Raw genomic sequence first — 22873 nt, 5'->3', positions numbered from 1 at the left:
TCAGCATTTCATGTAATACTGTTGGGTGGTGATGAACTCCTTTAGCTTTTTCTTATTTGTGAAGCTCTTTATCTGACCTTCAATTCTGAATGATAGCTTTGCTGGGTAGAGTAATCTTGGTTGTAGGTTCTTGCTATTCATAACTTTGAATATTTCTTGCCACTCCCTCTTGCATAGTTTCTGTTGAGAAATCAGCTGATGGTCATATGTAACTAACTGTTTTTCTCTTGCTGCTTTTAATATTCTCTCTTTGTCTTTTGCTGTTGGCATTTTAATTATGATGTGTCTTGGTGTGGTCCTCTTTGGATTCCTCTTGTTTGGGGTTTTCTGCACTTCATGGCCTTGTAAGTCTATTTCTTTCACCAGGTAGGGGAAGTTTTCTGTCATTATTTCTTCAAATACATTTTCAATATCTTGCTCTCTCTCTTCTTCTGGCACCCCCAGAATTCAGATGTTGGTATGCTTGAAGTTGTCCCAGAGGCTCCTTACACTATCTTCATATTTTTGGATTCTTTTTTCATTTTGCTTTTTTGGTTGGGTGTTTTTTGCTTCTTCATATTTCAAATCTTTGATTTGATTCTTGCGATCCTCTAGTCTGCTGTTGGAACTCTGTATATTATTCTTTATTTCAGTCGGTATATGCTTAATTTCTGATTGGTCCTTTTTCATATCCTTGAGGGTTTCACTATATTTCTCAGAGGTTTCTAGAAGATTCTTGAGTAACCTTATAACTGTGGTTTTTAACTCTATATCTAGTAGTTTGCTTTCCTCCATTTCTTTCATTTGTGACATGTTTCTTTGTCTCCGCGTTTTGGCTGCTTCTCTGTGTTGATAGAGTGGCCTTGTGTGCTAGGTGTCCTAAAGGGCCCAGTGGCTCAGCCTCCCCAATTACCTGAGGTGGACACTCTTGGTGCACCCCTTTGTGGGCTATGTACACTGTCTTGTTGTAATTAAGCCTTGGTTGCTGTTGGTATCACTGGGAGGAATTAACCTCCAGGCCAATTGGCTGTGAGGACCAGATGTGTCTACAATGGGAGAACTGCTGTGCTGGAGACACCCTTATGGGTCAGGACTTGCTTCATTTGGACTTTGGTGCTCACTGAGTCTTCCCCTTGAGTGTGTCCCTTATGGATGTGAAGAATTGTAATCTGGCATGGTCTCACACTGACCACTGGGTACACTGGCTCTTGGATCTCCAAGGAGGTGCAAAGTCAGCCACTGCCTGAGGCTGCCCAGCAGGAGCTACAGAGAGATCTGCAAATTCCTCCTCTTTTTTGTTTGGGGTTTAGAAGTGCCCAGATGAGGCCCAGCTGTGAAGCAATGCAGGCTGCTGCTGCCAGGCCTTATGCCTTCTTTTGGAAGCTTTGGAGCTCTCTGACCAAGCTGCAGTTTGTTAGGTTTTAGGTTGCAAGAGGACAGGCCATTCATATGCAAAAGCCTCTGCGGACAGCTTGGGTGGGGTTGTAAATTGGGTTAGGCAGGGTCTCAGGGAATCACCAGGGCGTAGCAAACAGCAATGGCTGCCAGTCAGCCCTGCCCCGGAGAGTTCTCTGTGTCTCTGTGTCCCTCAGCCCTGTGCAGGAACAATGATCGCTGCGAGCACCTCTGAGAGAAAGCTGCTCTCACATTCTAGCCCGATGCCAGACAGTGCAGTTTCTCCCCTTATGAGTCTGGGTCCCCAGAGTCTCGCCCAGAATTGGAGTTCAGAGCAATCAGGAGCTTGTATCTCACTCCCAATAGAAAAAAACAACAGCACACCCAGTTGCCAGCCCGTTTCATGCGCACCTCTGTACCTCCGCACTGCTGCACCTCCGCACCTCCTGCCAGTCTCAATGTGCTTTTTTCTTTCCTTCTAGTTGTAGAACTTCCACTCAGCCAGTTTTCCCATGGTTCTGGATGATATTTGTTTTATCTCTTGTAGTTTTGATGTGGTTGTGAGAGGCAGCAAGTACAGGTGTTTACCTATGCCGCCATCTTGGTTGTTCTCTCTCATTGTCATTTTGGTTTGCATCTCTCAGATGATTAGTGACTTTGAATATATTTTTTTATATCTCTTGGCCTTCTTTATGTCCTCTTTCAAAAAGTGTCTATTTAGGTCCTCTGCCCATTTTTTGATTGGATTGTCTATTTTCCTTTTGTTAAGTTTTATGAGTTCCCTGTAAGTTTGAGATTAAACCCTAGGAATATATCCCAAGAAATAAGAAACACCAATCAGAAAGGATTTATGCACCCCTATGTACATAGAAGCAAATTAACAATAGCTAAGATTTGGAAACAGCCTAAGTACCCATCAGCAGATGAGTGGATTAAAAAACTGTGGTACATCCACACAATGGACTACTATGCCGCTAAAAAAAGAAGGAACTTGCCGAAACCGGTTTGGCTCAATGGATAGAGCGTCGGCCTGCGGACTGAAAGGTCCCAGGTTCGATTCCGGTCAAGGGCATGTACATTGGCTGCGGGCACATCCCTGGTAGGGGGTGTGCAGGAGGCAGCTGGTCGATGATTCTCTCTCATCGATGTTTCTAGCTCTCTATCCCTCTCCCTTCCTCTCTGTAAAAAATCAATAAAATATATTAAAAAAAAAAAAAAAAAAAGAAGGAACTTTTACCATTTGCAACTGCATGGATGGACCTGGTGAGCATTATGCTAAGTGAAATAAGCCAGTCATAGAAAAATAAATATCACATGATCTCACTCATTTATGGAATATAATGAACAATATAAACTGATGAACAAAAACAGATTCAGAGAAAGAGAAGCATCGATGAGAACATCAAACGTCAGATGGAAGGTAGGGGATGGTGGGGGTAAGGGGGAGATATCAACCAAAGGACTCATATGCATGCATAGAAGCCTAACCAATGGACACAGACACAAGGGGGGTGAGGGGATGAGTGGGGGGGATATGGGGTAATGGAGGGATAAGGACACATATGCAGTACCTTAATCAATTAAAAAAATAAAACATATCATATAGTCTAGCCAAAAAAACAAAACAAAACAAAATCTCTGGTACATCTACACAATAGACTACTACGCTACTATAAAAAAGAAGGAACTTTTACCATTTGCCACAGCATAGATGGACCTGGAGAGTATTATGCTAAGTGAAATAAGCCAGTCAGAGAAAGATAAATATCACATGATCTCACTCATTTGTGGAATATAGTGAACAACATAAACTGATGAACAAAAATAGATCCAGAGACAGAGAAACACCAAAGGGACTGTCAAACCTCAGAGGGAAGGCAGGGGAGACTAGGAAGGGGGTGTAAGAGATCAACCAAAGGACTTGTATGCATGCATATTAGCATAACCATTGTACAGGGACACTGGGGCAGTGGGGGCTTGTCCTGGGGGATGGGAGTGGCCGGGGAGGGGTCGATGGGGGAAAAAGGAGACATATATAATACTTTAAACAACAACAACAACGAAAAAGAGTAAGGATTTGACTCTTAAAACTCTATATTGTTTAAATGTAAGCTCTGTATCTGATTTCCTCAATAGGTACTTCGTATGATCTCAGGCATAGAGTAGGTTTTCATGGAATATAGCTTTAATTAATGAATTTACAATAAATCAGATGGCTAAAACAGAAATAGTCATAATATCAGTTAAAACAAGCTGTAGCCAAATTGCATAAAACTTAATATTTCATTTGTTGTTAACAGATAATCATCCTGGACTTTTCAGGTGATTCCTTCAGTTTGCTAACTCTTTCTTCTAAGTTAAAAAATTTGAATGTGGGCAATTGGGTAAGTCAGAAAACCCTTTCAAAGGATGTTAGAAACAGCTTTTTAATAACAAAGAAAAACACAGGAACTTGGCAACATGTCATGGCAGTAGCTTTAACTACAAAGACCACATTAAAAAAAAAATCAGTTTTGCATCCTGCTGTTTCTGGCAGAAGTAATTACCAGTTAGTAAAATTTGTGTGCACAGTGATTACCTTGATCTAAGTGCCAAGTCTAATGAAGGACTAGAAGAAGGAAATTAACATCTACTAGATGCTTGGCCAGGGCTCTGTGGAATTGTTAGAGAAAAATAAGCCCGAGTCAGCATTGGCTTCTTTAAGATGTTGTCCAATGGAGTGGGCAAAAATATAAAGCTACTATGAAGCACATTTACCTATGTTGATGATTGACTTTTATTTTTGCCCATTTTCCTCATTCTAAATGCAGAAATGTAAAAGTTTGTAAAACTCGTAAAATTCTAAAGTAAAATGTGTTCACCAAGTAATTAGTTTGCCCTCTTTCAGGTGTGTTTCAATCTGATTGGCCAGTGCTCAAATGAAACTATAGTCTACTGTTGTAAAGACATGTATTTGCATAATTTTACCAACAGTGGGTGTGGATATAATCTTGCACACGTTTATATGACTGTTATTGGGCAGCATTCTTGTACCCAGCACAGAAGGTACAAGTACCTGTGACCATACCCATTCCTCACATTCACCCAATGAAATGACCTTTTAATTTACTCAATTAAATATCTAGATAAGTACCAAAATATGGTTAAGAGCACAGGCTTACAAGTGATTTGCCCAAGCAAGCCATTTGAAATCTCTTTGCTTCAACTTTCTCATTTCTAAACAAGAGACAAAATTAGTCCCAGCTGTTTGGCTCAGTGTATAGAGCATTGGCCTGTGGACTGAATAGTCCCAGGTTCAATTCCGGTCAAGGGCATGTACCTAGGTTGCAGGCTCAATACCTACCCCAGCTGGGTCGCATGCAGAAGGCAACCAATCAATGTATCTCTCTCACATTGATGTTTTTCTCTCTCTGTTTCTCACCCTCCCTTCCACTCTCTCTAAAAAACACACACACACAATAAAAAACAAAACAAAAAACAACAATGAAAAATATCCTTGGGTGAGGATTAACAAACAAAACAAAAATCTATATTAATAAAAGCCTAGGTGACACTCATGTGCAACGTTGTCTGAAGATGACCACCACAAGATGGCCACATGCACAGAGGAGGTGGGGCCCGGTGGCCGCTCTGCACATTACGTTGAGGCCTGGGGGTCCCACAGCTCCACGTGGCATGGAGGAGGCCCGTACTGGTGTCTCCACCGCCTCACGCGGAGGAGTGGGGGGTCTGGTCAGACGAGGCAGGTCACGGCAGAGGAGGGCAGTTGGGGGGCGATCAGGCTGGCAGGGGAGGGCAGTTGGGGGTGATCAGGCCAGCAGGGGAGGGCAGTTGGGGGCAATCTGGCCGGCAGGGGAGCAGTTAGGCATCAATCAGGCCAGCAGGGGAGTGGTTAGGGGGCAATCAGGCTGGCAGGCAGAAGTGGTTAGGGGCAATCAGGCAGGGACGCAGGCGAGCAGTTAGGAGCCAGCGGTCCCAGATTGTGGGAGGGATGTCTGACTGCTGGTTTAGGCCTGATCCCTGTTGGGTCCCAGATTAGAGAGGGTGCAGGCTGGGCTGAGGGACCCATCCCCCTGCATGAATTTTGTGTACCGGGCCACTAGTAAATAAATAGACAAAATTGGTACTTGTCGCAAGAGTGTTGTGAGGACAGACTTAGTGGAAATATGTAAAGTGCTTAGAAGAATGTCAGGCACATAGTAAACAATAAATAAATGTTATTTCCATCATTATTGTTATTGTTGGTACAATTATTAGGTATTTTTCTTCTCTAAAACCCAAAACTAATGGGAACAATTAGACAAATATTTCAAAGGGTTAGATTTCTTCTACCTTAATTTATATTTTCTTCTTCCTCACCTCTATTTAAAAATGAGTGTTGGTGAGTGGTGGGGACTAGGAGGTGGGATGTAGGAAAACATCAATAGCTGGGGTAGAAGTTTAAGCCCAAGGAAGAAAGTAGGGGAAAATGAGATGGTCTTTTCTCTAGAGACATGGTTTTATTCTAAGAGAGTAAGCAATATGTTTATTAGGTTGTTTTGCCATTCAGCTGAGGCTTTTAGAATTTTATAATAAGGTCCTAAAATTTTAATAATTTACACTGAATCTAGTCTTTTCTATGATGTTTATGCTTCTCTATCATGGTTATGCTATTTTAAAATTTTATTTTAAACTAGAGGCCCTGTGCATGAAATTTGTGTACAGAGGGAGGGAGTGTCCTTCAGCCCTGCCTGCACCCTCTCGCAATCTGGGACTGCTGGCTCCTAACTGCTCACTGGCCTGCCTGCCTGATCACCCCTAACCACTCTGCCTGCCTTCCTGATCACTCCTAACCGTTCACCTGCCTTCCTGATCACCCCTACCACTTGCCTGCCTGCCTGATCACCTCTAACTTCTCTCCTTCCTGCCTGACTACCTCTAACTGCTCACCTAACTGCCTGATCACCCCAACCACTCTGCCTGCCTGCCTGATCACTCCTAACCACTCTCCTGCCTGCCCGATTGCTCCTAACCCTTCTGCCTGCCTGCCAAATCTCCCCTAACTGTTCTCCTGCCTGCCTGATCACCCCTAACCACTCGCCTGCCTGCCTCATTGCCCCAACCAATTGACTGCCTGCCTGATTGCCCCTAACTGCCTCTGCCTGCCTGCCTCATTGCCCCTTACCACTCACCTGCCTTACTGATCGCCCCTAACCACTCATCTGACTGCATGGTCGCCCCTAACTACTCTGCCTGCCTAATCACCCCTAACCACTTGCCTGTCTGCCTGATTGTCCCTAACCACTCTGCCTGCCTGCCTGATGCCCCTAACTGCTTGCCTGCCTGCCTGATTGTCCCTACCCATTCACCTGCCTGCCTGATTGCCCCTAACCGCCTCTGCCTCAGCACCCACTGCCGCGGCTTCATCCAGAAGGACATCTGGAATGACGTCCGGAAGGTTGTTTGACGGTCTGATAGAATTAGCATGTTACGCTTTTATTACTGTAGACTAGAGGCCCAGTGCACAAAATTCATGCATGGGAGGGGGGTGGAGGGTTCACTCAGCCCAGCCTGCACCCTCTCCAATCTGGGACATCCCTCTCACAATCCTGGACCACTGGCTCCTAACTGCTCGCCAGCCTTCCTGCCTGATCTTGTTCCCAACTGCCCTCCCCTCTTGGCCTGGTTTCCCCCAACTGCCCTCCCCTCCTGGCCTTGTTTCCCCAAACTGCCCTCCTCTGCTGGCCAATTTGGTTCTGATTGGTCAGTTTCTATGCCAGTCAGTGTCACAAGCTCTGCCTCCTAGGCAGCCATTAGCTATCCACAGCACCCGGATTTGGTTATGATTGGTCAGTTTCAATGCCAGTCAGCATCAAAAGCTCTGCCTGCTATGCAGCCATTGGCTCCCCACAGCACCCATATTTGGTTCTGATTGGTCAGTTTTTATGCCAGTCAGCATGAAATGCTCAACCTCCAAGGCAGCCATTGAATCCCCATAGCACCCATATTTGGTTCTGATTGGTTGGTTTCTATTCCAGTCAGCATCAAAGGCTCCGCCTTCTAGGCAGCCATTGGCTCCCCACAGCACACAGATTCTGTTCTGATTGGTCAGTTCCTATGCCAATCAATGTCAAAAGCTCTGCCTCCTAGGCATCCATTGGTTCTTCACAGCACCCACATTTGGTTCTGATTGGTCGGTTCCTATGCCAGTCAGTGTCTCTTGGCCTATCAATGGGACCTGATCAGAAAGGTGGGGCTGATCAGCAGCCTCAGTGGAGGCCTGAAGAGAAATGGAGGTGCGGCTGCTGGCCAGACTGGGAGAGAAAGAGAAAGGCAAGTGCTTATCAAAAGCTGCCACAGAGGCTGATTCGCAGCCCCCTCAGCAGTTAGTGCTGGGGAACTGCCTGCAGTGGAACTGACTGCAGGACTGACTTCCAGTTGGTCAAGCCTTGGTCTTACTGGTCCTCACAACACAGGGTTTTTATATATTAGGATTATATAACTTAAGCCTCTCAGACAGACAAAACTTAACTGAAACCTGCAAGTTGCCAGTTTTCACCTAATGCAGAGTAGAACCTTAGGGAACTCAACTTCAAATCATAACAATGAGTTTTCTAGCTTGCAGTGGTAATAAAAAGAAAAAAAATACTGAACTTAAAAATTAAATAATGAAATTGTGATTTAAAAAAAAAGACACCAGCAAAGGATAGTAAATTTAGCTGATCATTTTATGGTAAGATTTGGCTGGAGAGAGGAATATAGTAGAGGGCAACATTTGCATTAAAAATGTCCTTGATACATTGGAGAAGTGGCCAGATATAATAGGATAAGGCTTAAGCAGGTAAGTGCAGGACTTCACTAGAGAAGCTATCTGGGTTGTATATATAAAAGATAGAAAAGTGTGTCAGAGAATGTATATTTTGAAAACCAATTAATATTTGGATTTTTATTATATCATAGCAGATTCAGAATGTTGTTAAAAATAGATATATTTTGATACATTGTTCCAGAAATAGACACGGCTTTTCACACCATTCATGCCAATTATTTGGTCCCTCTTATACTTAATGAATTATATCACCAAGATGGAAAACTGGATTTGGGATTTAGTCCAAATCTATGTAACTGAACAAGCCAACTGGTTTATCAGTGACCAAAATTTAGATGTTAAAAATTCATACCTGTCCATCTGTTCCAACAGCGCCTCCACAGTCGGTGAGAAGTTCTGACATGTCATAGTAGCTAACAAACTCCCACAAACAGGCCTCGAGGTTCAGATTTCGGTAGAAGCGTAAGGTACTGGAACCTCTGATAGATGAGCTATACTGGTAAGGATACATCTCTCCAACTATTTCTGGATTTTTTTTAGCATTAGTCAAAAAACCGTGATGGGTCTTTACTTCAGTATAATCTAGGAGATTCGAGCACTTGTGGTTTCCAATTCTTGTGCCATCAGGGCTGAGAGTGAGCTCGAAGTTGGAAAGTTCTTTAGTGGAGATCACAGGGAGCATGCCTATGAGGAATTGTAATCATTGTTACCATTCTTTTAAAAAATAATAATCTTTATACTTGAAAGTATTACAGATGTCCTCTTTCTTCCTCCTACAATTACCTCTTCTTCCCTCCTCCCCTCCTCTCCCCCTCCTAAGGCCTTCACCGCACTATTATTAAGTGTCCATGGTTATGCATATAAGTTCTTTGGTTAATCTGTTCCTGCTCCCCCCCCCCCCCCAAGACCTCTCTGCTTTCCCCCCTTTCCCTCTGTCTGAGACTCTCCAGTCTGTTGCATGTGTCCATGTCTCTGGATCTATTTTGTTTGCTAACAGCAAAGGGCTTAGAACACTTTCTAATTTCTTTATCTCTTGAGAAGACAAGTCATAAAATACTATAGAGCAATGATTATCAAAGTAGTTTCTCAGTACCACTTAGGGTCCTGGGAACTTTTCAGGAGATCTATAACATTAAAGCTATTTTTCTAATAATACTAAAATATTATTGGACTCTTCCACCCTATTCTCTCACTGTGGTAGGTCCGTTTTTGCCTGATAGGTTTCTCCTCCACCCTTTGCACCCCTGAGTCACATATCCAAAATGAACCTATAGAGAGAGCGATCCAATGTGGGACCAATGTTATGTCATAAAGAGGTACAGATTCCTGTCAATCTAATCTGCCTGCTCAAAACAAATTTGGGTTTGTAAAAAACAGACAAAACATTTTATGAGGGTGGGAGAGTTTACCTTGTAGTTTCTGATAGTACCTAACATTTCATCTCTCTTAGCTACTTAAAATATAACTAGCAACCGAGTAATAACAAATCATTTACTTCAGGTATAAAGTGAATTGAGTGGAATACAACTTGAAAATGTCTTCTGTATATAGAAAAATGTTCATAAAGTATAAGTAAAATTATTGACTCACAAATTCTGGCCATACTTCCCTACCCAGAGAAAATGAACAAAAAATACAATAATCCTAGTTGCATTCTTAATTTTATTTCAGTACCTAAGAAATGTCGTAGTTATTGCAATAAATATTGGGAGGGATTTCTAAAACTACAGCTATGAAATAGCAAATACATGTTGAAGGCAAACATTTGAGATACCAAAATGCTTTACTATAAGTCCAAGATAAAAAGTTTTGAAGATATATTTGTGCTATTTCATAATAGCTAGCATGTTAACCAACATTTTATTCCATTGTGTTTTGACATATGTTAAGTTTATCTAATGTTAGAGAATGCTTAAAATGCCAGAATGTTAAATGGGCAGAAAAAAAGCAGAAACATTTGAAAGAAACAGAAAAACTTGAAGCTCAAGTTGCAAATTGAGCACTTATTGTCTGCTTAGTTAAATAGAATATTCAGTAAAATAAACATGGAAGTAAACTTTTCATGACTTTGTTTACCCAAGTCACCTACCGTCTGTGTGTGGCATCATCACCGTGAGCCTGATAAGGTTTGTGTACTCTGGGTCCTCGGGGCCCATGTAGCGCAATTTAGCTGAAAATGGCTCTGCTCCCACTATCCCTGGCACCCGAGGCTGACAAAGACCTAAAAATGAGCACATTTATGCTAAAAGTAGGTAACAGACAACGTCTAAAGAATATTTTAAAAATAGGCACTATGATTTTTCCATGTATTTTAATATTCTCTCTGGACTCAAGGCATTGCTGGGAATAGAAAGCAGAAGACCATAGTGTGAGAAGTAATTACAACAAAAAGTTTACTGGCTACTTCCTAACATTTGGGGTATTTTTATAGAGTTTGAGAAAAATATAGTTGTTCAATGTGATTTAATATGTGCTGAATATTCTAGGTTATGAGCATATAGTCACAAAATTATCTATAATAATAAAAGCATAATATGCTAATTACACTGGACAGTCAAATGACCTTCTGGACGTCATTCTGGATGTCTTTCTGGACAAAGCCACTGTGGTGGGAGCCGAGGCAGAGGTGGTTAGGAGCAATCAGGCAGGCAGGCAGAAGGGTTAGGGGCAATTAGGCAGGCAGGCAAGCAGTTAGGGGTGATCAGGCAGGGAGTGGTTAGGGGTGATCAGGCAGGCATGCAGGTGAGCAGTTAGGAGCCAGCGGTCCCGGATTGTGAGAGGGATGTCCAACTGCTGGTTTAGGCCCAATACCTCAGCCTAAACTGGCAGTCGGACATCCCCAGAGGGGTCCTGGATTGTGAGAGGGTGTCGGCTGGGTTGGGGATTATCCTCCCCCGTGTGCACGAATTTCACGCACCGGGCCTCTAGTCCTAATATATAAAAACCCTGGGTCCGTCACATACGCAACAACCGGGAGGCTCAACTGTTCTGTTTGCCAGGCTGCACGCGCAACAAGTGCATGGGCTGAACTGCTGACCTCCTGGAGAGAGAGAGAGACAGGGCTGATCAGCAGTGGCAGCCTCACCAGCAGCCAAGCCTCTCTCTCTCTCCCAGAGATCAGCAGTTCAGCTGCTTGCCAGCAGCCTGGGGTGGCTGCTGATCAGCCCTGCCGCTATGCTCAGGCCCGGAGATAGGCCCAGAGATGCTGACTGGCATAGAAACTGACCTATCAGAACCAAATCTGGGTGAATTGTAAGGAGCCAATGGCTGCCTAGGAGGCGGAGATTTGATACTGACTGGCATAGAAACCGACCTATCAGAACCAAATCTGGGTGAATTGTAAGGAGCCAATGGCTGCCTAGGAGGCGGAGATTTGATACTGACTGGCATAGGAACCGACCAATCAGAACCAAATCTGTGTGAATTGCGAAAAGCCAATGGCTGCCTAGGAAGTGGGGCTTTTGATGCTGACTGGCATAGAAACTGACCAATCAGAACCAAATCTGGGTCAACTGTGAGGAGCCAATGGCTGCCTAAGAGGCAGAGCTTTTGACGCTGACTAGCATAGAAACCTACCAATCAGAACCAAATTGGCTGGCAGGGGAAGGCAGTTGGGGGTGATCAGGCAGGCAGAAGCAGTTAGGGGTGATCAGGCTGGCAGGGAAGGGCAGTTGGGGGTGAGATCAGGCCAGCTGGGGAGGGCCATTGGGGCAAGATCAGGCTGCAGGGGAGGGCAGTTGGGGGAAACCAGGCTTGCAGGGGAGTGCAGTTGGGGGCAACCAGGCCAGCAGGGGAAGGCAGTTGGGGATGAGATCAGGCTGGCAGGGGAGGGCAGTTGGGGGCGACCAGGACAGCAGGGGAGGGCAGTTGGGGATGAGATCAGGCTGGCAGGGGAGGGCAGTTGGGGGCGACCGGGACAGCAGGGGAGGGCAGTTGGGGGCAACCAGGTCAGCAGGGGAGGGCAGTTCGGGATGAGATCAGGCTGGCAGGGGAGGGCAGTTGGGAGCGACCGGAACAGCAGGGGAGGGCAGTTGGGGGCGATTGGGCAGGCAGGGGAGCAGTTAGTTGTTAATCAGGCTGGCAGGGGAGCGGTTAGGGCATGATCAGGCTGGCAGGCAAAAGCAGTTGGGGCAATCAGGCAGGCAGTCAGGCAGGCAGGCAGGCAAGTGGTTAGGAGCCAGTAGTCCCAGATTGTGATAGGGATGTCCAACTGCCTGTGGGATCGGACATCCAGCAGTCAAACATCCCTCGAGGGGTCCCAAATTGGAGAGGAATAAGGCTGGACTGAGGGACACCCCCAACCCCCAGTGCATGAAATTCATGCACCAGGCCTTTAGTTTTAATATAAAGTATGAACAGACACAGTATGGATGATTGAAAATCAATGGAAAAAAAGTAAGTGTAGTTTAATTAAGTGATTTGATGTTTACTGTAGAATAATATACTTATTGCTAGTTATAAAATATACATTATTTATAAGCTGATAAAACTAAAATATGCACTTATTTTTAAAACAGAAAATTATGTGTCTTTGAAATAAGAGAACAAAATGTTTAGTTTTCTCTATATATGTAATTTCTTACAGTATGTGTATTATAAATTACTAGTGGCCCAGTGCACGAAATTCGTGCATGGGGGGGTGTCTCTCAGTCTGGCCTGCATCCTCTCCAATCTGAGACCCTTGTGGGATTGGGCCTAAACTGACAGTTGGACAACCCCCTCGCAACCCGGGACTGCTGGCTCCTAACCACTCACCTGCCTGCCTGCTTGATCACCCCTAACCACTCTGCCTGCTGGCCTGATTGTCCCCAACTGCACCCCCCTGTCGGCCTGCTCACCCCCAACTGGTCCCCTCTGCCAGCCTGCTTGCCCCCAACTGTCCCCCCGCCAGCCTGATCACCTCCAACTGCCCTCCCCTCCTCGCCTGATCATCCCCAACTGCCTTCCCCTCCTGGCCTGATCACCCCTAACTGCCTCTGCCTTGGTCCCACCACCATGGCTTTGTCTGGAAGGACTTCTGGAAGGTCTCATTAGCATATTACCCTTTTATTAATATAGATAGGCTATGACATACTGCCATAACTATAACATATGTACCAGTATTACTCTATGAGAATACATACTTCATGTGCTAGGAAGGCATCTAATACATTACATTGTATATGTTGTAAGTAGTAGAAAATACTGTATTCATAGCAATAATATACACCCTGTGACTTCCCTTCCTGATTTGGGAATGGTTCCCCAGTTCTTTGAACGTTTCCTGGCCCCTAATGTATTATTATTTTTTTTGTCATTCAGTGTAACTTTATTTAATGTTTATTGCATATGATTTGAGGTCTTTAATTTCTAACCACCAAAGATTCAAAAGACTATTTTTTCCATGAAGTTTAACATTAATATCAGTGAATTCATGTATTCATTTGTTTTTATTGTAAACATCTGAATTATTCACATTGTCATAGATCCTGAACACATAGGCATGTACCATGCACAGGCTGGCAGCAAGCCAGGAAGCCACTCTGCAAGCAAACAGATACTCTTCATAAGGAGAAAAGTCATAGCACAACATTTAATGTCCAACCTGAATCACCTCAGAATATTTTATATATTGACTTCTAATTCTTCTAGTATCGGGAACTCAACTGCTTGGTTGGTGATGGGGTTGACCTGGTTTCAGGAGAATTATTCCTGAAATAATTAAGGAAAGGAGGGCTCAATCTTTTCTTGGTTGCTTCTTCTCCCCAGGACCTTCATCTTTCTTCTCATGCTCAGCTTCTCGGGCATCTTCTCTTTCACCTTCACCTTCTTCTTCTTCCTCCTTTGCATCCTCAAATTCTTCATTGGCACCTTCTTCCTCTTCCTCTCCTTCCTCTTTGTCAGCCACTTCCTTCTCCTTCTCCTCCTCTTCAGCTTCTCCTTCAGAAGGGGGTTTATCCTTAGCTTCCTAATGGTCTCCTCCACCTCGATTTGCTCCTCCTGGATGTTGCTCGTGTATTAAGAAGGGAAGGAGTGAGTGGACATCAAGTAGGAGCTAGTCTGTAAACCACCTTAGGTAGATTGACCAAAGATCTGGGAATTCTGGGTGTAGCCACTGGCTATGCTTCCCACGCCGGTGAAACTGAGCTGGGTCTCCTCACCTTCCAAGAGTTTCCTGTAAGCTGCAATGTAAATGTCCAAAGCCACATTGAGGAGGTTCTGGTATTCTTTTAAATATCATGCCATTTCACTCTCTGTAATTCTCAACTCATTTTCTAATTTGTTGATTGTATCCTGCATAGCACTAACATCAGAGTTCTGTTTATCCTCCAGCTCTTGCAGCTGCTTTCCCAGAGCTTCGTTCATGCCCCAGCATGCTTTGATCTCCAGGGTCTTGGCCTTGAGCAGGTGGCAGCTTTCAGACACCTCGTCCTTGGCGGCGCACACCACATAGGTGTTCTTGGCAGTGCTCTCGGTCAGCATGGTGAGCAGCTCTTGTACCATTCTTCTGCATTCTGCATGTCCTTGGCAGCCAGCTTCTCCTACTGGGCACGATGTCCTTGAGCGCTGTAGAGAGGTCGGACTTGGAGAACACATCCATCTCCATGGAGATCTGAGCTACTGGATCTGCACCTGCAGCTCGGCGATCTCCTCTTCATGCACCTTCTTCAGAAAGGCGATTTGTCCATCAGGCTGTTGATGCGCTTTTCAAGCTCAGCGCCAGCAAGAGCCGCCTCGTTTGCACCTTTTCCCACCTCTATCAGCCAGCCCTCTGTGTCATCATGGTTCAGCACCTCTTCCTGGTAGCATGCCTGCAGGTTGCTCCCAGTCCATTCCAAGCCCTGGTGCCTGCTAACTGCCCACTGCCCTCTCCTCGCCAGGGATGGGCGTGGGGGGCCGGGGCACAAGCATCCCATTTTCATTAAAAAGTTCAACCCCGGCCTGCTCCACCAGTGTCCACAGGCGGCCCAGGGGCAGATAATGATCCCAGAGACCCTGGCCACCCCAGCCTACCTGGGTCCCCGATGGTGGGCTCGACCCAGCGGGAAGAGTCAGGTTCAGCCCGGCTGGCCTGATCAGACCCAGGTGGCTGCCTGGACCCCACGGGCAGCATCAGGAGCTTCCCACATGGCCTGCCCGGTCACGATGGTGGCCTGGACCCCACGGACAGCGACAATCCCTGCCCGCCATGCCTGTCCAGTCCCCGATGGCGACCTGGACCCTGTAGGTGGTGACAGGCGCTGCCGCCAGGCCTGCTGGGTCCCAATGGTGGACTCGACCCTGTAGCAGTGTCACACAGCCCGCCCCTCCTGCATATGCAAATTTACCCTCCATCTTTGTTGGCCTAATTTGCATATCGCTTCTGATTGGCTGTGGGCGTAGCGAAGGTACGGTCAATTAGCATTTTCTCTTTTATTAGTGTAGATAGCTCATTATTTCTCTTCTCTCTCTCTCTGCCTCTCTTCCTCCCTCCCCTTCTCTCTCTCTCTCTGACACTCATGAATTTTGACATAAAAATCTTTCTCCAATATTTGCTTTAAGGTAATTTTGATGTTTTCATTTTAATATCATGAAAGGGAATTACAATTTGAAGATATCTAGGAAATATAATTTTCTACTTGTACAAACTGGGGTATTAGGACAGGAATAAAATCAGAAGGCAGGCCTCAGTACCTGGGCTGTCTGTTTTATTAGTAGGACATTTTAAGGTATTTCTTAATTTTTCTATTTTTGGTACCAACTCAAAATTTTGGTTTTAAGAGAAACTTAAACACCGTATGTTTTAATCCCAATAAAAGAGCATATTTACTATACATTACATTAAAAAATATTGATCCTTACTAAATAATGGGGGGGGGGGTACATAGTCATTTCTTTATGCAGCAAGTATACTTCTAAGTCTTATATGCAAATACAAGTTTTAGAAATAGAATCTTATAAATAAACATGTATTTTAAAATCTAATTTAAATGGTTTCTGTAGAGTGAAGGATTGGTTTATAAAGTGGATTTCCTATCTTTTCATTATTATCTTTAACCATATCCTATTCTCCACCCAAAGTGTCAAGCTCCAGTTCTGAACACAATCTCCCTAGTATTATCAAGGTCTGGGCACTTGTACATACTTCTCTACCTGGATGATACTTCCTTTTCAGACTCCAGCAAACTCCTACTCATGCAACAACTAACTTGGAGTGTTTTAACATCATATATGAGCCAAATTTCCTAGGTCTGAACCTTGTATAACATCTGCTTCATTTCCTGATCCTCTCACATGCCTTCCATTTCTCTACTTTTAGTTCTCAGAATATTCCATGTTTTTTCATGCTTCTCTGAGTCATTACTCATGCCTTTTCCCCCTCTGTTTTCAAGATTCAGATTAAGAATCTCCTGTTTAATAAAACCTTTCCTGACCAATTCTGGGTAGAACTAATCACTACCACTTTTTCATTTCTGTGCCCTGTCCAGATTAAACTTTGTGTCCTCAATATGAGTTTAAACTCCTTGAGGACAATAATCTTGTCTTATTTATTTATTTTTTTAACATTCTGAGCATAAAGCACTTATATGCCAGCAAAAATTCTGGTGTATGATAGGTGATTTTAAAATATGGAGTGAACCAATATTTTTAAATAAATATTTTAAAACGGATTCTCACTTTTAAGTACTTATTAGTATAGCATATTATAAAATACATGGGGCATTTGAAAAAATTTAATAACCAGAAATTAAACATTTCCAATATGCCATGGTAACCCAGTGATCTTCATATGAAAATAGCAATATGTTACCTTCTTCTTTACTGATGGTTACAATAGGGCTCATAAGCTCCAGGCCTTCATTGCCATTGGTATTGACAGCACGAGCCGCACACTGTACCCTGGAGCCAGGTTGAAAGTATATGGAGTCTAAAGTGATCATCTTGGATGATGTAAAATAGGTGTCAAAGTCCACTTCTCTCATGGGGCTGGTCACACCATCAGTGCCAGTGGGTGCACTAATCAGCCATCGGTACAGAGTCAAAGTGTCATTGATGTTCTCACTTGTACAAATAGAACCTGTTTTGTCATAGTTTGAATATTTAGGATTGCAAGCCTACGGGGAACACAGAACTATGTTAGGGTCACAGTATAGAATAATGTGTAAACTATTCATCTCAAGTTCCACCATAGTGCTTTCACTAATGCTTTCCCCCCTTCCTACATGCTATTTGCGCAACCCTCAAATTTTTATTCCTAGCCATGATAGCTTTTATGAACTCTAATCTTGCATTTCAAACAGCTATTGGATGTTTCTACTTCTAACTGATACAAGTAAAAGTGTTATTCATTTCATCACCTCTTGAACCCTCAGAGTTGTCCATATAATGGTGGGATAGAGAATCTTTTTTCCTTCTCTGTCTCCTTCCCTTTTTCCCTCCTTTCTCTCTTCTTGCCCCCCACATCCAGTGGGTCAGTGAACTTGGTTGATACTTCTTTTGCAATATTTCTTAAATTGCTCCCTTTCCATTCCCAGCACCACCTCCCTAATTGAGGGCCACACTGTTTCCATGGTAACACTCAAACACAACTTCTCCTCTCATGAAATTCTATGCAAGAACTCCTTGCTACCCAACAAATGAAATCCACATTCTTTAATGTAACATTTAAAGACCTCTATAACTTGACACCAAATTATTATTTTTGCCTTGTTAATTCAATAAACATTTATTGTGAACCCATTTTATGTAGGTCATCATACCAGGGCTGTTTTGATATAAAAATAGGCCCTAGTTTTTGCTCACAAGGAGCTTATAATTTAGATTCAAGAGTAGGCAAATAAAAGTGTAATAATAATATACCATTCCTTGACCTGGCTGGTGTGGCTCAGTTGGTTGGAGCATTGTCCCATATACCAAAAGGTCACCAGTTCAATTCCAGGTCATGGCACATACCCCAATTGTGGGTTTGATCCCGGGTTGGGGCACATGCAGGAAGCAACTGATTGATGTTTCTCTCTCATATTGATGTTTCTCCCTCTCTCCCTCTCTTTTCCTCTCTCTCTCAAAGCAGTACAAGATAATATGCCACTTTTTTTTTTTTGCTATTCTTCTAGATGTAGCTTATGATGCAATTACTTCTTCCTGAAATGACTTTCCCTTATCTGACTCTTCTTTTAAACTGAAATTCCTAAGCCTTCCCTTGTACATAGAGCTGCATTATTCTTGTGAATATGTTCATATTTTGTCCCATAGTAACTAATTTTCACATGTTTTTCTCTTTTATTTTTTTATTTCCTTGAGTGCAGAATTCAACCCCTATTTATTTTCCTATTAGTGAGAGACACCGAGATAACAAGAAATAACAATCTATGTACACGTCACTTAATTAAGCTTTGTTGGTTAAAGGAAGAAAAATGAGAACTTTATTTGATTAATGCTATATTTTCCTTTCCAAAGTTCAAGGCTTAAACCTTGTAGTATTTTCCCATTTTTATTTATTCATGTCAAAGATAATACCATATTAGTTAAGCTAGAATTATTTTAAGTGGTTATTTTACAATTTTCCTCAATTTCCTACTCACTGTGATACAGATGACAGGATAGCCAGACACAGGCCCAGCATTCTCTTTAGCTCTAGAAGTATCATCATACGTCAATAAGGACACAATTTGAGGGACAGAAGGAAAAGTGACATCTGCCATGCTGTTCATTTCTTCTATATACACAATGGCTTTCGTCGCCTAGTAGGAAAAGATAATTGTCTGTGGTTATTAAAATATTTGACTCTTAGCGGTTCTATTGCACATAACAATGCCATGATGCTTGGCAAGTCCCTGGCTTTAGCATGATAAAATTGTCACATGCAGATACCTTTCAGAGTGACAGATCCTGTACGGTTTATTCCACGTGACTCTGGCACCTTGGCCATATCTTATGGTGTTAGGGGAGGGTACCTGAGCCCAGGGCAGTTTGTGTTGGCCAAAGGCCCATGAGGCATTTGGGCTCTAATTTTTTTCTATAAATTGTGATGAAAGTAGCTAAATCTGTCTTGGAGTTGTTATGTAGAAGATCCATAAAAAAGTCAATTAGTTGATAGTGGGAGAAAAGCTAAAAGACATCCTGAGAGAAGATAGATCCTAGGGCTATGCTGAAGTGAGAGCCAGTTATAAAGCAAAGCCTTAAATTAAATGGTCAGAGGTCGAAGGAGCCTGAAGCACAGGCAGAGGGAGAAGTTGAGTCATGACAGAGAGGAACCTGTGAACATGTACTGCTGGTAAAGAATTCAGAACACCTTGCTAATAAATTTGCCTTAGCTCCTGAATAATCTTCCAATATCTAACTACCATAGTTTCCAAATCTATATTTGTAAGTGTATTCTTTAAAAAAGCTCTTATAACTTGAAGTGAATCTCTGTTTCTTTTACTTAAAAAGTTTAATATTATGCTCCATAAAAATAACAAAAGACTAATTTTTATGTGATCAAGGCTTAAAAAAAGATTTTCTGCCCATACTTCTTCAATTTTAAAACATATTTTTTAATTGATTTTTTTACAGAGAGGAAAGGAGAGGGATAGAAAGTTAGAAACATCAATGAAAATGAAACATTGATCAGTTGCCTCCTGCACACCTCCTACTGGGGATGTGCCCGCAACCAAGGTACATGCCCTTGACCGGAATCGAACCTGGGACCTTTCAGTCCACAAGCCGACGCTCTATCCACTGAGCCAAACCGGTTAGGGCACTTCTTCAATTTTAAATATGCCTTTAAGAAAATCAAGACACTGTAGCAGAAATATCACCAAGTAGTAAAAATTACAAAATGGTAGCCCATACTTAAGGAAGAAAATCTCTCTAATTTGATCTCAAATAGTGAAACAAATAATAAAAGAAATAAAGTACATTTAAGCATAGATATTATAAATATTGATCTGTTCCTAAATAATTTAGCTTTAAAAATTATTTTAGGCCGTGGCCTGTGTGGCTCAATTGGTTAAGCATCGTCCCATGCACCAAGAGATCACTGGTTCGATTCCCAATTCAGGACATTTGCAGGAGGTAACTGATCGATGTTTCTCTCTCATCAATGTTTCTCTCTCTCTCTCTTTCTCTCACTTTCTCTTCCTTTCTTTCTAAAACCAATAAAAACTTATTAAAACATTGTTTTAGGTTTAAAGGTAAAAAATGTGTAAATTTGTTCATCTTAAAGAAAAATTGGTTGCTTATGAAACATAAATTAAATAAAAAGAAAAGAGGTGTTAGAACTGTAACATTTGGGCTATGCTGAAGTGAGTGCCAGTAAGTGTTATATTTACTCTAGACGTCAATTTAATAAAGCTAGGTTGAAAAGGTGGAGATTTTTTGAAAATTAGCAAACTATTTTGTGAATTAAAATGTGTGTTTTAATGAGTTGTGCACTGAACTAATGGTCTCATCTTTGTGCTGAGATGATGCTTTCTCTATGGAGATTAATTCTAAATTCAGTTGTTACTTACTTTACATGGGCAGATGTAGGACTCAGTGACTCTAGCCCTTGAGTTTGTACAAACATGATTTTTCAAACAAAGACATGAATCTCTTGATTATAATCTAACAAGTGGCCTGGTGCACGGATTCATGCACATTGAAAGGAAACTAATTTGAAGAAATATTTTAATATCACTATTCATCCTTTCTCTTTAATAGAAGTGTCAACCAAATTCACAACTGACAATGACAGATTGAAACACACGTGTGCTATTGGTACCAGCAAGAGCTTTATATGTATCACACATGTGCAAGTCAACATTTATTTTTAAATTGCCAGCGCCCGTCATATGTACCAGCTGGCTGGTTGGTCGGATGGTCGGACAGATGGATGGTTGGTCACTTAGCCTTTTATATATATAGATAGGAACAAATTTATTTCGGAGTTGAAAGAGATAATGTACATCTCCTTTATATAAGGCTTGTACAGAGTCCCATTACTTTATTGTACACTATGAGATGCTTATATGCAATTTCCCTCATAAAATGCTGGTTATAAATTTGTATCTGTATTTATTACTTACCTGTGTCTCTGCTATCATATTTTCATCAGGTTTTAGGTGAACAGTGAAGGCCTCTCTCATCTCTCTAACCCCATCGTGGATTACTTCAATTTCAACAATGTGCTGGGTGTCTCCCTCCTTAAATTCAATTTCTACAAGTGCAAAATCACAGATTTAAATCTTTTACATATGAATATGAGTTTTTGTTAAGCTGTTTTTGTGAGCAATTCACAATGTGAAATACATTTTACAATATGGACCAGTGTTGTGTGTGTGTGAATGAAATGGAATAAAAAGTTTTTAAAAATCATCTATTTCTACTATATTCATTACACTCTAATATTTTCTATTCTATTCCATTCTACCCTGAAAAAAATTTAATCATAAGCTACTAAATTTATTTATTGGACCTCAATTTGAAAACATGCTGAATTATGGAAAGGATAATCAACAGTTCTAATACCAGGACATAACCAGACAAACTTGCATCTTATTTCCAAAAATTTCTAAACCAACAGGACATAAGTCAAATGAATATGATCACAGTTATTACTGAATGTGAACAGTATTTATATTATGTATATACATGGAAAAGCTGAATGTAAAATTAAGATTTTTATCAACATATCAAATTATATCTTAAACTAGAGGCTTGGTGCATGAAATTCGTGCACGGGTAGGGTGGGGTTGGGGAGGGTGTAACCTCAGCCCAGCCTGCACCCACTCCAATCTGGGACATCCCTCTCAGAATCCAGGACTGCTGGCTCCCAACTGCTCGCCTGCCTGCCTTCCTGATAGCCCCTAACCGCTCTTGCCTGCCAGCCTGATCACCCCTAACCACTCCCCTGCCAGCCTGATTGATGCCTAACTGCTCCCCTGCCAGCCTGTTTGCCCCTAACTGCCCTCCCCTGCAGGCCTGATCACCCCTAACTGCCCTCCCCTGCAGGCCCAGTCACCCCCAACTTCCCTCCTCTGCCAACCTGGTCACCCCTAACTGCCCTCCCCTGAAGGCTTGATTGCCCCCAACTGCCCTCCCTTACAGGCCTGGTCCCTCCCAACAGCCCTCCCCTGCTGGCCTGATCACCCACAACTGCCCTCCATTGCAGACCTGGTCCCTCTCAACTTCCCTCCCCTGCTGGCTGGCCATCTTGTGTCCACATGGGGGCAGGATCTTTGACCACACAGGGGCAGCCTTTTTGTGTGTTTGAGTGATGGTCAATCTCCATATTACTCTTTTATTAGATAGAATAGAGGCCTGGTGCATGGGTGGGGGCCAGCTGGTTTGCCCTGAAGGGTGTCCCAGATCAGGGTGGGGGTTCCCTTGGGGCATGGGGCAGCCTGGGTGAGGGACCTATTGTGGTTTGCAGGCTGGCCATGCCTCCCGGGGACCCAAGCGGAGGCCCTGGTATCTGGGGTTTATTTATCTTCTATAATGGAAACTTTGTAGCCTTGAGTGGAGACCAAGGCAGGCCAGGCTGCAGAAACTTGGCTTCCTCCATCACCGAGGGCAACCCTAGCCTCCTGCTCTCTGCAGCTCCGTGGCTGCCACCATTTCTGTTGGAATCTATTTATCTTCTATAATTGAAACTTTGTACTCTTGAGTGGAGGCCTGTGCCGAGGGACCCACAGCCTGGCCTGTGCCCTCTCGCAGTCCGGGACCCCTCAGGGGATGTCTGCCTGCTGGCTTAGGCCCACTCTCTGTGGG

At 43.1% G+C, this 22873-nt stretch overlaps 1 protein-coding gene across 1 annotated transcript in view; it reads right to left on the bottom strand.

Moving 5' to 3' along the window:
* FREM2 (FRAS1 related extracellular matrix 2) overlaps nt 1-22873 on the bottom strand; it is a 363685-nt gene that overhangs the window by 72411 nt on the left and 268401 nt on the right. The window contains exons 12-16 of the mRNA XM_008160427.3: nt 21190-21320; nt 18724-18882; nt 16953-17256; nt 10272-10403; nt 8535-8866 (exon numbers count right to left, since the gene is read on the bottom strand). Coding sequence (XP_008158649.2) covers nt 8535-8866; nt 10272-10403; nt 16953-17256; nt 18724-18882; nt 21190-21320 — 1058 coding nt within the window. The remainder of the gene's footprint in view (nt 1-8534; nt 8867-10271; nt 10404-16952; nt 17257-18723; nt 18883-21189; nt 21321-22873) is intronic.

This window comes from Eptesicus fuscus, chromosome 8 (genome assembly GCF_027574615.1).
Source record: "Eptesicus fuscus isolate TK198812 chromosome 8, DD_ASM_mEF_20220401, whole genome shotgun sequence".
Lineage (NCBI taxonomy): Eukaryota > Metazoa > Chordata > Mammalia > Chiroptera > Vespertilionidae > Eptesicus > Eptesicus fuscus.
This window is presented reverse-complemented; position numbering and strand designations above follow the sequence as displayed.